Source organism: Pholcus phalangioides, unplaced genomic scaffold (assembly GCF_987345545.1).
Source record: "Pholcus phalangioides strain wild (caught in Gottingen) unplaced genomic scaffold, Ppha-v1.0 ptg000018l_1, whole genome shotgun sequence".
Classification (NCBI taxonomy): domain Eukaryota; kingdom Metazoa; phylum Arthropoda; class Arachnida; order Araneae; family Pholcidae; genus Pholcus; species Pholcus phalangioides.
The window spans coordinates 6,949,063-6,965,406 of record NW_028301611.1 but is presented as its reverse complement, the minus strand read 5'-3'; the positions used below and the strand labels follow the sequence as shown (position 1 = coordinate 6,965,406).

The 16,344-nt window shown below is 38.0% G+C and overlaps 1 protein-coding gene across 4 annotated transcripts in view; it reads left to right on the top strand.

Moving 5' to 3' along the window:
- LOC149071632 (xylosyl- and glucuronyltransferase LARGE1-like) overlaps positions 1–15,539 on the top strand; it is a 338,538-nt gene extending 322,999 nt beyond the window's left edge. For 2 of the 4 annotated variants that reach the window (XM_089247670.1, XM_089247671.1), the window contains 7 exons: positions 228–315; positions 608–732; positions 3,832–3,987; positions 8,121–8,227; positions 11,699–11,896; positions 13,230–13,328; positions 15,295–15,539. In XM_089247670.1, the coding sequence (XP_089103796.1) occupies positions 228–315; positions 608–732; positions 3,832–3,987; positions 8,121–8,227; positions 11,699–11,896; positions 13,230–13,328; positions 15,295–15,388 (867 nt within the window). In that variant the 3' untranslated portion in view covers positions 15,389–15,539. The remainder of the gene's footprint in view (positions 1–227; positions 316–607; positions 733–3,831; positions 3,988–8,120; positions 8,228–11,698; positions 11,897–13,229; positions 13,329–15,294) is intronic. The other 2 variants (XM_089247668.1, XM_089247669.1) reach the window with 1 other exon arrangement.
- The last annotated feature ends 805 nt before the right edge of the window (positions 15,540–16,344 follow it).

The window sequence follows — 16,344 nt, the reverse complement described above, 5'->3', positions numbered from 1 at the left end:
CCGCACAGACAGCAATACCATAAATCCGCCTCTGGCTTCATCATATTCATTATTAAAAATTGAAGCTATTGTTTGTGAAACAAAATAGACCTGGTCTTAGTACTAGAATTTTAAAACAAATTTTTAATGCACAAGAATTCTCTAGATGGGAAAGTTTAATGCACTTTTATTCACTGGTATTCTCAAAAAAATTGAAATGACTAATGTGAATATTTGTTTGCTCATAGTCACCAGAGGGCAACGATGTGACCCTTGTTGCTCAGTTGTCAATGGACCGATTACAGATGGTTGAAGCCCTTTGCAAGCATTGGGAAGGTTAGTTGTTTTTTTGTAAAAGAATATGTGACCATAACAGTCAAACTTTAATAATTGGTAGTCAGGGCCGTCTTAAGTGCATCATGGGCCCCCCCCCCACCTGGGCCAAATGATTTTTCTGAAGCCCTACCAGGGAAATTCTGGAAAATTTCAACCAGATATAATTTTTGTGAGGCCCCCATGCCTTAAGACGGTACTGTTAGTAGTAGTATATCACTTGCTAGAAGCACTTGATGAGAAAAATGCTATGTTCAAGTGATATAAACATTTTTTTTTCTGTTTTCTTAAATAGGTCCTATCAGTCTAGCCTTATACATGTCAGATTCTGAAGTTCAACAGTTTCTGAGTTATGCTCTGAGCTCAGACATATTGAGCAGCAGAAAGAATTTAGGATACCATATTGTATATAGAGATGGGGTACGTAGTAATAAAAATTTCATTTCAGTCTTTCATAATTGTTGAAATCCAAAATTTATGTATAGTCGAGAGCACAGAATATCACAATTTCTTCGTCATAATCAGAATTTTGTGAATGTCGCAAATTAAAAATCAAAATTTCACAAAAAAATTTCCAAATTGGAAATTTTGCATTTATTCACAAAAATGAAAAATCAGATGGGAAATTTAGAATCTGGTCACACAGAAACCAAACAAAACTAATGACAAAAAATGGTTTTCTTCATGTTAGATTAAGTACCGAATGAAAAGCTTCAATTACAGTACACAGTAGAACTTCGGTTAACGAGCTTAATTTGTTTCATCAACTTGCTTGTTATCTCAATCACTCCTATATCGAATCAAACTTCCCCCATAATAAATAATAGAAACTCGTATAATTTGTTCCGTAACTGTTCATTCACATAAAAATGACCTTAAATTGGTCATTTATTATATAAATATAAGAATGTCATAAATAAACATACAATATGATTGATGTTTACGAATTAACTTACACTAAACCAGGGGAGAGAGAACTATCGGGTTTAAGAGCATTTACAAACTCTCTGTAGTTTGCAAACATTCTTTTTTGTGTGACTTTGATAAAGAACCTAACCATCACTTTACCTCTTTTTTCTAATTTTTTTAGAAATGGTAAATATGTTGCATTGTCGTTTGACAGATTCATCGCTCGCTTTGCTACAGCTTTATTTGATTGGTGCTTTTCTACAAAATTTTGCACAGATTCCCACATTCCATACATCTCTCTAATCTCTTAAGTGAAGGACTTCTCTTTTCCTCAGATGAGATACCATCCATAAACTCTTGCTGTTGCATACAAAGGAGATCCATCAGTCCATCTACTGTCAACTAATAGATAGGATCATGGTGTGCCTTCTTGGGGCCCTGGGACAGACTTTTTCTTGGGGCCTGTCTTGAAAGGGTTACTATTATACAAAACGAATGTAAACTTTTATGCACCCCCCCCCCCCCCTCCTTCAGCTCTAGGTCCAGGGACAGTGCCCTGGTCACCCAGCCTAGTTACTGCCTTGCTAATAGATATTTTCCGCCTCTAGTTCTTGAATGTGTTCCCCAAGGACACAATCTGTTTGATAGATGTTCGCTCCTGTTTATGAGCTAGCCCCTCAAAGTAGTGTTCAATTAATGCAATCAGCCCATGGTGTTCAAGTAAAATTTAAAAAAACACTTTACATGCATATACGCATAGTTACAATGCTACATCAAGTTTTTTTTATCATAAACAGTCATGCTCACAAATTTTTCACACTGTGTTCATTTCTCAAGTGAGACATGCTGATCATAGAATGTAGGAGAGAATAATACCCATAATTCCACAATACCCGTGTGGACGAAAGTGAAAGACCATCAGCTCGACTGTGATAACGTGAAAATAAATAAGCAAAGAGCAATATTTTTGTTCGTAATGCAAATCATCGCTTGTTAACCGAATCAAAATTTTTATGCTAATTGCTTGTTAAATGAAGCTCTCGTTAACTGCTGTTCCATAGGGCACGGGAATGGCTTGTTATGGCACTGTCTGTGTGTGTGTCACAAAATTTTATTTAAGAAATTATGTAGTGAATCTGCTGATTTGTGAATGATGAAGTGTGTGAAGTATGGAGTAAAAAATTGCCAAAAATTATCAAGGGATATTCAGCGAAGGATAAAGAGAAGAATCAATATCACAGATGAAGCACTTTTGTCAAAAACTGGGTAATTCTTCAGAGGCACATGAATTACACAAGGATGACGTCAGTCTCTGCTACCATATGAAGGTTTTTAACAACTGGCTGTTGTGAAGATGAATTTTTGGAAAGAGAAAATTCAACTGCTTTTGTGGGCAATCGAACCCATGTCGTTTCACTTTGTGAGTGAACGCCCTAGACCACTAGACTACAAAGGCAATGAATCTCTCAATCTTTCTTTGGAGCTCTTTTACGCTGAACCGTACATGGATGGGCCTGAGTCAGGTCTGGTCGTCCATGTGCAGTCCCGTTCAGTGCACGCGAGCTCCAAGGATAGATTGAGTGATTCATTGCCTTTGCAGTCTAGTGGTCTATGGCATTCACCAGGAAAGTGAAAGGACTTGGGTTCGATTTCCCGCAGAGGCAGTTGAATTTTCTCTTTCCAAAAATTAATCTTCTCAACAGCCAGTTAAAAAACCTTCACATGCCATTGCACCTGAAAAAAAAAGTGTTTAACCAACATGTGCTACCACCCCCCCCCCCAAAATGCGAGAAAATGAACGAAAAAAGGGAAAAAGATGGCCAAATCTATTGTTCTATCACTTTGCCCCCCCCCCCGAACGAAATTTCTGGCTACGCCCCTGGTTCAACCAATGATATACTTACCGGGGAGGAGGGTGGCAAACAGGCCCCATGTGGCCAATGTTTGAAAGAGTTGGAATACTCAGTGAATCTCACACACACACAATAACATTGATTATTCAGTTTTCCCAAAAGATGTAAATGCTGTACATAAACTTTGTATGGTATTTATTATGTAATTTTGATTGTGTATCTGTGCAATAATTATGCAGGTATCTTATATTGTCAGGATTTTGTTCATTTGCAAACAAAGAACCATTTCAGTTACTAATAATACTGTATTTTATAATACAGTATTATTAATAACTGAAATGTTACTAATAATACTGTATTTTATAATACAGTATTATTAATAACTGAAATGGTTCTTTGTTTGCAAATGAACAAAATCCTGACAATATAAGATACCTACATAATTATTGCAACAAGGAACCACTCCCCCCCCTTTTGATGTGGTCACCCCCCCCCCTTTTACGGACAATTTTTTTTGTCCAGCGAGTGTTTGCAAAAGAGGGGTTTTACTGTACTTTGTATATATGGAAATTTATAAGCTTGTATGTATCCTTAATCTTGGTATGTCTATCTTGTTTGCATTTGAGGATGTATCAATACCAAGATTATTAGAACGTCATTTTCACAGATTTTTATCACTTTTCTTACGTAGACATGGCATCATAATGCAACTGATAATTATGAAATATCAATGTTCTCCTCTGTTTATATATTTCAGCCATTTTATCCAGTGAATTTGCTGAGAAACGTTGCTCTGCAACAAGTGACGACCCCATTTGTGTTCCTCACAGACATTGATTTTCTCCCAATGTATGGTCTCTATGAGTACTTGAAAAAGTCTGTGTCATCAATGGGATTAGAATCTTCTACAAAGGTAACGATTAATGGAATCTCATCTATCTCAGTGCTTACAAATTCAAACTTTTTTTTTTTAAATATTGAAATGATATTTAAAAGAATATGGTGATATACGGGGTTTGTAAAACAGGAATGAAACACAGTTTTTAAAAATTTATATATTTTCAAAACGATAACACATAATATAATCTGTGATACTTGAAAATGAAGAAAAACAGTCAAAGTTTTTTTTCACCCTTGCGCTATAGATGGCAGCACTTCTATAGAATGCAACATCTGGAATTAAAAATTTTGACAATATGAGAGAGGAAAGTTTTTATGTATTAGAATATACAAATACAAACACAACGAAACAACAGGGTAAACACTCAACGAGGTGGCTAAGAAAAAGACGCCCACAACAAGCGTGGATGTCAGACGTTTCAAAAACACCGCAACCTATGCCACCGCAACCAAAAATGCAACTACAAACAATATTATGTGCAAGGGTTGTTTCCACTACAGTCGAACCTCTTTAACGTGAAACTCAAGGTCTGCCAAACATTTTCATGTTAGCCGATAAGTCTGACAGAAAAAAAATGTTTACAGTCCATTCGCCGAAATTTAATACAATGTGAATGTACATAAATATGATGCACTGAATTGATCATCAAGTTCTTTTCAAAAATGTTCTTTTTTTTTACAGCATTCAATCATTTTTTGGAAAAATCTGCAATAACTCGCCGCTTTATTTCCATTGTCATACACAGTTGCAAAAACTTTTCAGTTCATCCAAATAGTTCAGAGTGGAGGAAGCATTCTCTTTATCCATTAAAAATTTCCTTAAGCCGGCATCACCAGGGGTGGCTTAAGCGAGGGTGCAATGTGCGATGCACCCGGGTGGCAGCCTTAGATTTTGTTCAGAAACATAAATTTTCAAATTTTGGAACAATAAAAAGTCACGACACCACACACACTGTCACTCTTTTGAATAACACTTTGACAAAAGAAATTTTGAGAAAACTATAGGGAACAGGCAGGACCCGGGGGGGGGGGGGTCTTACAACCAGGAAAAGGAATGGAATCTATCACCCTGGGCACACACACAAGTTTGCATTTTGGTTCCCTGTACCCAAACGGATTTACAGTTTTTCTGCCTGTGGGCTCTACGAATTTTCTCATCATTCTAGTCTAATATATATATATTCATTTATTTTGCCCACTCATTCCTCCAATCAGCTTCTCTGCACTATAACCAGATTTGCTCCCCCCTTAAATACACCAGTGTCTCTAAGTTACTCTTCGATCACTCGCATGCTTCACTGTTTTAGTCATTTCCATGCTCACAGACACACTCTGTGCCTCTTTTTTGTGTTGCCCACTGACCTGGTTCCCTCACTGTGTGCAGAAGCGGATTTGTAGCTTCACAACCTGTGGACTGTACAAATTTAGCCGCTCTTCTCCCATTCTACTAATTTTCTTGACACTCATTCCTCAAATCTGCCGCTCCACCAAACTTGCCACCCTGACCTATAGAAGCTGAGACCCCCCCCCCGGGCAAATATACTCCACTCCCTCACAGTAATTTTTTGGGAGCAGTCAAGTAAAGACAAAGGAAGAATTTGGGTTCTCACTTGTCCAGGGTTGCTCGGAGCACCAAAAACTTCCCTAGAACTCCCCCTAGTTTCTGCCTTGGGAACCTTGGCATACGTATTTTGGCATTAACAAGGTTCAACTCCATTAAAAAAAATTAGATTAGTTAGAAAATTCAGTCCTAAAAGGAAGGAAAATGTAGCGGCTCATCAATAAGAGCTGTAATATGGAGAAAGTAATTTAGCATTATTGAGAAAGGTTAAATATTTCTGGACCACACACAAAAAAAAATGGGGCAGTTTCTCTAAATGCAGGATGTATGCTGAAGTACATTTATTTTGTAGGCTGAAAAATTATGTGCGGCTTTGGACAGGTAAAACAAAATCAGGTTTATCCCAGAATTCCCTTATCAAAAGATTTTTCAGCCTCCCACCAGGGTCGTCTTTAGGGGCAACACATGAGATTTTCCATCTGGGTGGCAGATGAATTAAAGCCACCCCCGGGCATTACACTATAAAAGTTTCAGAAAAGTTCTATAAAAGAACTTGAAAAGTGCAAACAATAAGCATACCCGTTACATTCGTAACCAATGGGCCTATTGGTTGTTTTATTTTCAAGTTTTGTAAAAGATCTTTTATAAAAATTTTATACTGTAACCAGTCCTAAGTGTTTTCAAAGCTTCCAAAATTTGATTTCCCAAAAAATTGGGTCAAAAGTTGGCTTCTGATTCATCATCTGAATCACTCAGGTCTTGGTTACATGCGGACGATAATGCTACCATCTGACTGAATATCAACAGCTGGAATGTTTCCATCAACTTCTATGTATTCTTCAAATTGGGCTACCATCAGAATTCCAAAATGTTTAGCGTTTTCAATCAAAGATGGGTCTTTGTGCTTTGGTTTCGTTTTCAACAATATTTGTTTTTATATTGGAGAATCCACCATGCTGAAAGCAGTTCTTTATCATCACAGAAAAGACTGAATTCCATGCAGTCCTTTTTTTTTCTTGAGACCATGATATAGCTCCACATCCATGCTCTTAAATCAATACAACAGCTGTTGAAAACAAAACAACAACGAGCAGAGTCAGAGATAAGTGTACAAGCGTCTCTCGCCCCCCCCCCCACCCACACACATGCTCAAGGGCAGTAAAACCATTTCCCTAATGATAGCCAAGGTCATTGTCTAGCGCACTAACAATATTCACCCAACCTTCCTGGAATTTTTCTGCAAATCATATTTTTTTATTCAGGTTGACAAATCCTTTCATGTTTTAAGCTATCTTCCATTCAAGAGGTTCGTTTTAAGCATATTTTTTAGCATTATATTGCCAAAGAGAAATGATGGGACAAAGAGAGAATTCTTTTCACGTTAACCAGAGTTTCATGTTAAGCAGGTTTTATGTTATCGAGGTTCAACAGTACTTCTATGCATTTAGAAATTTTTACTGCAGGAAAACCAAAGAATGGTTCAGTCAGTTTTAGTTGCTGTGTTCTACAGAGGTGCTGCCATTTATTGGGTGATGTTGAAAAAAACAATTCGAATGTTTTTCTTTATTTTCATGTATCACAGATTATCTGAAGATGATGTCACTCTCTGCTATTACTACGAAGTTTTCGACAGCTAACTGATATTAAGATAAATCCAAGGAAGAGAGAGAGAAAATTCAACTGGCCTTGCAGGGAATTGAACCTGTGTCCTCTCACATTTCTGGTGAGTGTCCTAGACCACTAGACTACAAAGCGAACAAATTTTCTCTCCTTAGAGCTTGCGTGTGCTGAACGGGGCGATACATGGACAGGCAGACATAACTCAGACCAAATCTTACTATTTAACAAGGAGCTCACAATAGTGGAGAGTGACATCACACATTGTGGATAAGTCTCCATCTTATGGCAGTGTCTGAAATTGTGAACTTTGGCCTGAGTTAGGTCTGGCTGTCCATGTACTGTCCCTTTCAGCACACGCGAGCTCTGAGGAAAGAAGATTCATTGGCTCTGTAGTCTAGTGTTATAAGGCGCTCACCCTGCAAGTGAGAGGACTCTTGCTGTTTTGGATCCGTTGACATATCCTTCCTACTATATATATAATAGCGTGTGTGTGTGAATAATTATAACCAGAATATTCAAATGAACTAAAACACGTATTTAATAGAGCAACACGTATTTAATAGATAAACATGCAAAATAAGAGACATCTGTTTTTGCTCAGACTTGAGAAGCCATGTTTCTGTACTGTTGCCAAAACTCTGAATCTAAATACCTGACTAATAATGTGTTTCCAGATACCAAAAACAAATAAACAAATCAATTGTTTGTCCATTGACATAATATTATAACAAGGACACGGGTTATGTTCTCTGCAAGGCTAGTTGAATTTTCTTTCTTGGATTTAATCTTCAACCAGCAGCCGAATCCTTTGTATCACAGATTATATTATGTGTAATTATTGAAAACGTAAATTTTTTAAATTGTATCATTCATTTGCGGAAACCGTGTATATCTATTTCTTATGCATATTTTGTATGGTTTTTTGGATTGTGCCTTAGACTCAAATGCTTTGTGATATTTCCCAGGCACTTATTGTTCCTGCTTTTGAAACACAGAGGTATCGACTGACATTCCCTAAATCAAAAGCGGAGCTACTTTCCATGCTGGACATGGGAACATTGTTCACCTTCAGGTATTGTGAATTACTTGGGCTAGGATTTCTTTGACTTTTGCTTTTTTTTTTTCACTATTTTTACATGATGGAGCAGCATATTTTAATGATGAAATAGTTTTTGTTGATTATAAATTTATTTATCATTTTATGTTATGTGTTGAAGAAGTGCTTCACACATGCATTCATATATGCGGTAAAACACCTTTCTATAGCGATACTGTTGGGACCTAGAAAAAATATTGTTATAGACAGGTTATCAATGTAGACAGTTTGAGCATTTGCACATCCAATGTATATGTACATATGATGTGTGCATGTAATATAATGTACTTATACTTTGTACTCACTTTATTATGCTTATTGATTAATTTTAGGGATTGTTCAAGTATTACATAGGCAATTTTTAGCCATTTTTTACCCCCCCCCCCCTCCAGGGTCATCTTAAGAGCATTGTGGGGGCCTTCCGGGCCAATTAGTTTTTCTGAGACCTAACTGGAAAATTCTGAAATTTCAATTAGTTCTCTTTTTGAGCCCCCCTCTTTTCTTGAGGCCCATTTGTTAAGACGGTGCTGTCTCCCCTTGTCAGCAAACTTTTGTCAACTCTTCCCCCACCTCCTTATGCATATTGGTGGGACAGAGATATATGGGGGGGGGGAGGCATGGGGGACTCGTGCTCACCCCCCCCCCCCAGACAATCAATAATTGCGAATCACTTGGATCCGTGAAACATTCAGAGATCACTCAAGTTACTCTGTAGGGGGACTTATCAATAGGAAGAGTGTTAGTATTAGTTCAGATGCCCATAAACTAGGGAAAGGTTTTCTCTTTTTTGGCACACAGAGTAAAGATGTCATTAAGAATATTTCATATTTTTATAAAGGGTGGTTGATGATATAAGCATCAACCACCATGATGGAAGGTCCAGGGGTCCACCAGGGGGCGGAAGTCCAACTTCCAAACTTCCGCCGCCCCCCCCACCAAAAGACAGCAAATCAGAACCCCCCATCGATGCTGACATAGTACTTGAATGGCCCCTTATAAATACTCACTTATATAAAATTGTATTTTCTAAACTTCAAATTATATTTAAACTTATTTTAAGAACTTTGGAGTGAAAATTTTAGTTAAAACAAACCATATATACACATAAGTATGTATAACCGAAAAGTAAGCATCATTTTGTTTCATAATAAAATTACAGAAGTTTTGTTTATTTACTTATTGATGCAAAGGACACTTGAATACACATATACAGTTGAGTACACTTATAACATACCCCAGAGTATAGTAACCAGGGCTTCAACTGGATGCTTGGTCAGCCGGGGCAAGCACGCCTTTTGGTGCGCCCTTGTAATGTTAAAAGAGAGGTTACAGTGTGAAATTCATCCCCACTCTGGTCTGACACCACCAGCTTCCCCCTAATTGCAACCCTGGGCAGGGCCACAACTAGATGCTTGGTCATCCACATTTTGTCGCCCCTTGTAATGTTGAAGGAGAGGTTTCAGAATGAAATTTTCACCCCCCTTGGGTCAAGCGCCTGGGGCACGAGACCTGCCTCCCCCCTAGTTGCGCCCTGACCCTGGGTATAACATGCAGTTGTGTAATCCTTGAAATTTGGCCCATTCACACACATCTGTATACATTTTTACCTGCTTCATAACATAGTCTACTTAAGACATACACTGTGGATATAACATACCAAATGAATGGTCTTTTCCGGGAAAATAACTTGGTTATAATGTACTGTGAAAAAACCTAGATAAATACAATTAAAAAAGACTTTTATTACAATATTCATTGTATGCGGGTGTTATTTTGACGTTTTCTCATTAAAAAAAAATTCAAATAACCTAGAAATTACATTGCAGATATAGTTGCATTTCTCACCAACACAGATGTCACATAATTTTTTTAAACTTTAGCGCTACCTGTCAGTAATAAATGTAACTGATTTAAGAATAAACTTTTGGCATTTGTCTTTCTGTGCAAACTGCATCCACTGTGCTTTTTCGAATTATTGAATTTTTACTTATTTTTGTTACTGTGGGATCACTTTATAGATGGCAGTGATAAAAGAACAATTGTTGTAAATCAGCTCACCATGGGCCCCCACAAGAGCGGGGCTGGTACGGCTCTAGCTCTGGGGCCTAGGACAAAATTCTCATCATTTTTTATTTTTTACACTTTAAATTAACTATAGAAGGGCCCATGAAGAGTCTGACAGAGGAGCCCGCAAAAGATCCCAGCCTACAGGCCCTGCTCCATGAAGTGGGGGCCATGCAACTCACTCACCACTGAAAAGCTGTGCTAATTCAAGTGTATTATTGAATTTATAAACATCGGTGAGATTTCTTTTCCTGGACAAATCGTACAATACTGTCATCTCCGAAGGAGAACCGTAGCATAAACTGAAAAAAATCATTAGCATTTCCAAAAATATCTGCATGTTATTGCATATCCTGGGAAAATTCATTTGGAAACACAACTTTTCACATAAGAATCAAAAACTATATTCATGGTGTGTTACATTTGAATTATATGCTGCATAAGCTTATTTTGTCTGCGACAATCTCAATAATACGTTGTATGCATATACGCTATTCCTACTTAAGCTTATTTCAAGACCTCGCTTATATAGCATACACTTCTCGAATCACATGGGGGTATGTTATAACCAAATTTGACTGTATTTGAGTCCATCTAACGAGCTCAGATGCACATCTGAAACATATGATAATGTTGAAACAAAATCTCCTGTAGGGTCGGTCCTTTACTTTTTTTTCTGCAAGTCTATAATTTCTGTGGCGGAGCCCTGTTCGCCTCGTTTTGTTATTTATTTATCAAATTTACTGTTTTCTTTTATTCTCCTCGAGCTGCAGTGGAGCCCTCAAGGACTCTGTAGAGCACTGGTTGAGAACCGCATCTGTAGAATGTTAACCGTTCTATATTGCCATATCCCCTAATTAATTAATTAGGGATATAGCATCATTAGCAGAAATTTGCGGTTTCTCTTGTGAACAGTCAGATGCTTTTTCCTCCTCACTGCTCACCTGGTAGGTAGGTCTGCAATAATCGCTTTATAGCTTGCACTGCCAAACACTAGCACATCAGGGTCTGAGTTCGAGAATTCTTTCCATTCAAGTCACTAGCCCCCATTCTCCCGATTCCCTTGCAACAATTTATTATCAGTCATGTGTTGCCATCTTTTGTTATATCACATTCTGGAACACTGTGTGTCGTTTTCCAGGATAAAAAAAATTGGGATGTATTGTAATACTAGTTTTCTAAAGAGGTAAAATTATCGTTATAGACGGTAGCATCTTAAAAAAGTAATTATCACTGTAGGCAGGTTCAAAATACATTCAGTGAATAGTAATTTCTCTGCGACCAAAGAAAATATTGTTACAGGTAAGTTTATCATTATAGATAGCACTGTTATACACAGGTTTCACTGTATATTATATCAATGTAATTTTATTTTGAATTCAGGTATCATGTTTGGACGAGAGGCCATGCTCCAACTAACTATGCCAAGTGGCGAACTGCCACAACTCCCTACCGTGTCCAGTGGGAGCTGGATTTCGAACCGTACATTGTTGTGCGGAGGGATGTGCCTGAATACGATCGTCGCTTTGTGGGGTTTGGCTGGAACAAAGTCTCGCACATCATGGAGCTGTATGCACAAGGGTATGTTGGTGATTGTTCAATGAATGTGTAGGATTTTCCTTTAAAGATCTAAACACTTTAGATAAGGAACTGGATATTCTTGGGTTAACTTAGATTCTGAAAGTGCAAAAACTGTACAATACTATTAAACTTAGTTAATTTGAAGCTATTAAAAAGTCTTCAACTCGCCCCAGTACGGTAGTGTGCCTTCTTAGGGCTCCAAGGGTAGACTTTTCCTTGGAGCCCCTTTGAACAGTGCCATCTTAAGGCATGGGTCTAACCAAGCACGGCCCAGGGGCCTCACAAAAATGACAACTGGTGGAAATTTTCATGAACATGTCTGGTAGGGCCTCAAAAAAAATCACTTGGCCCGGGGGCAAAGGGTTATTATGTAAAACACAAATGTGTAAACTTTTGTGGACCCCTCATTCAAGCCCAGGGACAGTTACTTCAGCCTAGCCCTGCCCCCCAACCCCCATTCATCTATATGTAGGCTAAATTGTTGCAAGTATTATTCTTTACCTATCATAGAAAAGAATGGGCTAAAAAAATTGTTCATCCAGGCCTGTTTCTTTTGTTGAAATTGGATTCCCCTTATGCCCTGCGCAGTCAAATATATCATGCATGTGCGCCCAACTTGCTTAAAAACGTAGCAAAAATGGAATCCTGGTTGTTATTATGGTCATGCGACGCTGTACATTTTGAACATTCCTAAATACAAAGCTGGGAATAGCCAGCGCTGCAAGTACAACTAACACTCTGTCTCGGGAAATAGTGTTAATTTTGATGGCCCTTCCTGGTCCAGCACCCTTGGCACCACATCCCCTTCCTAGGGCCTTAAATAAGACTTTTGGGGGGGGGGAGCATGGTAAACATGATTTTGAGGCATCACCATTGTGAAATTAGATGATTTTATAACAGTTTTTTTTTTTTGTTCCCTTGCAACAATTTATTATCACTCATGTGTTGCCATCTTTTGTTATATCACATTCTGGACCACTGTGTGTCGTTTTCCAGGATAAAAGAAATCGGGATATATTGTAATACTAGTTGTAATGCTGTTCAAGATAGTTGCCCCTCCCCCTTTTTAATTCTGGCCCTGGGTATAGCTGAGGGAAGGTTCATTATATCTTGGCAAAAGCTCACATGTTATTTTAGCAAAGATATTTGTTACTTAATTTTTATGCTGGGATGATCACGTTGCGAGTAATCAAGATATACCAAAAACGTTTGAGTTCTCTAAAAATCGGTATTTTAAGTGCTTTTCAGTTTGCATGTAAATTAATTGTATGCAATGGTTATGGTTTGTTTCTTCAATGACATTAGTAAATGTTGTGTTTGATTTTATTTGCAGCTATGAATTTGTAGTGCTTCCAAATGCTTTCATTGTCCACATGCCACATGCTCCAAGCTTTGACATTGCCAAATTCAGATCAAGTTCTCAATATCGAAAGTAAGACATCAGCATTGATGATATTATTTTTAATACACCATTGAAGGTTGCAGTCAAAGACCGACCTATGTTATCTTTTTTGACGAAGCTGATTTTTTTGGTGGAGAAGGAATCTAGGATTGCATATTCGAGTGCTCAATTCTATATGTAGTATAATATTACCGTCACAGTCCTGTGTGACAGATTACAGAGGGTGTGTTTTGTTTACAGGGGTAGGAGAATTTCCACCTCTACCTTCCTGCCTATGCCAGTAATACAATTTTTTTACTGAAGTGTGTGTGGGAGGGCATTGCCCTTTTTCCCCCTGTATTTGCCTATGCTCCCAGTCTCTAGATAATCCACCCGTGCACTAATCTGGCCAACCCAAGAATCCTGTGGTGTATTTTTTTTTTTGGCAGGCTTTGTGTGAGTGTATGGGAGAACATGTAACTACATTTCTGTGCACAGAATTGAAAAAAAAAATATATTTATCGCCATGGGCAATTTACTACAGAATGAGTTGTTGGAATAAGGCAGGGCCGTAACTAGGATTTTTGCCACACGGGGCAAGCATTATTTTGCCACCCCCACAGATTTAAAATTCAATAATTTTGTAATGGTGTTCTTTGTTCCCACCTAAAACTTCCGCCTCCCTAAACTTAACTGCCCGGGGCAGTTTCCCCCTCTGCCCACCTCTGGTTACAGCCCTACATAAGGTCTTCATGTGTACCTAACAGTCTGAATTTGGTATCTAGTGTTGTGCACAAACTTTTTAGTGTTACCATCTATTTTACAAACTATGAGTGAAGTATAATGATTGAATATTTTTCAATTTTCGTGTGTGGTGACACTTTTTAATGGGGAAATCAGTTCGCATTCACACCTGAAAGTTGGGAACTACAGAAAACCTTCAGCCGACCACCATTGTGTTGATGGTAGGGTTCAAGCTCAGGTTTTCACGATTCATTTTTTCAGCTACCTTTCAGTATTTCAGTAATCTAACATGCCCTGGTCCGATACTTGGCAGAATGCTTGAACTTCTTCTGTATTTACAATCGATTTATAATTTTCTTCAAACTAGAAAAACTAATACGCACATTTTTTACAGCAGAGGAGTTAATTTGTTGTCAGAACGACTGGCAAATTTCTCTGAACAATCAAGGAGATTAGTTAGTGTTGGCAGGCCTGTAGTCAGAAATTTCATTTGGGTGGGGGGGACCACTTTCATATCGGGAGGAACCAAAGCGACAGAACAATAGATTTGACTATCTTTTTCAGTCATTTTCTCACATTTCGGGGGGCAGACTGGTCAATGTAGGTGAGAAGATCACGCATTGACACTGTTATTGACTCTGCTAGCAATTCCAAAATTTTATTTCCCCGAGATCACTTAGGAAGTCATCTTTTTATCCCAACCCCAGGGATGCTGAAACCATTGTGGGGAGTGGAGCTTAACTTACTTTTGTCTCATCTGCTCAATCTCCAACCATAACAGCTTTTCATATGCATAAATCTTACCTTTATATGCTTTTTACCTGTTTTGTTTTATTCCCTTTCTAATAGATCATTTTATATATTCTAAAATATCAGGATCAGTGCCATCTTAACGCATGCTTCCCCCCCCCCCCTCAAGAGAAGAAGAGCTTCACAAAAACTAGAACTGGTTGAAATTTTCGAAAATTGTCAAGGCAAGGCCTCCGAAAAATCACTTGGCCCGGAGGCCCATGATGCCCTTAAGACCAGGGGCATAGCCAGAAATTTCTGGGCACTTTCATTTCAGGGGGGGGGGGGAACAAAGTGATAGAACAATATATTTGGTCATTTCTTTTTTCGGTCATTTTCTCACAGACCCTCTCCCCCACTACGCCCTTGCTTAAGATGGCCCTGATCATGATCATCAAAAAACACTGAAGATGATCATATGAAAATCAAAGATTTAGCACTTATGTATAAGATTAAAAAACTTTTTTTCTCTCTCCATTTTCAGGTGTCTAAAAGTGCTAAAAACTGAGTTTGTGAAGGACTTGTCACGTCGATATGGCAAGCAATTCACCGCGGAAAAGAAGAAGCTCAAGAGATAGCATTACAGACAAGAATATGGGCTCATGTGATCATTTGCATCAGTGAAGAAGAGATAAAATTTTAAACAAAAAACTCAAGTCCTATAAGATGTGGAACAGAATGTCGAAGTGATAACGAAGATCTCGAATCAAAAATTATAGAAACCACGGGAATAAAAGGAAAAAAAAAAAGTGTTGTTCATCTGTGAAAAATTTGGTATTTCTGTACTATCTGTACGTACGCACGCACACAGCAATCGCCACCGGCTCCTCCCCCCAATCATCAGGGAAAATCCCTTTATTAAACTGTCCATGTTGTTGTTGGAAGTTGTTGAGACACTTGTGAAAATAAATGACACGAAACGCGAGTGATTGCAGAGATGAAATCATATATTTTAGTCAGAAGTTATTAGACTGGAAACACATTTTACTTGACTTGTTTTTTTTCTTCTCTTTTTTTTAATTTATTTATTTTTGATTGAATTTCTTTTCCCCGACTTGGGGAAATGATATTTATATATATATATATATATATATACATGAAATATATATATGAATCTATAACTTAATAAAAAAAAAGACTGGTAGAGTTTTTACAAATAAAATAAATTGAGTCTTTCTTTTTATATTTATATGTGCGGTGTTTTTTATTTCCATTTTGGACACCCATTATATAGCCAGCACCTCCTAGAGATAGAAGGCCTCCGTAGTCTGCTTGTGACGTCAGTAAGTAGTCCATTTTTCCTCAGAATATTCAGGACGAAAAAAAATTCAGTATCATCGTTGCGAGGAAAAAGGGAATCGGGTTCAGAATTGGCGATTTCTATGCCCCACATCCAATCACCATGCGGTATTTATGAGGCAATCATAAAGATTCTACGCCAAAATAAGGAGCGAAATAGGATGCTGCGTTTCAAAATGTGGCAAACTTGCTAGGTAGGTAATCTGAATGACGTTTACGGCAAACAGTGCAGAGG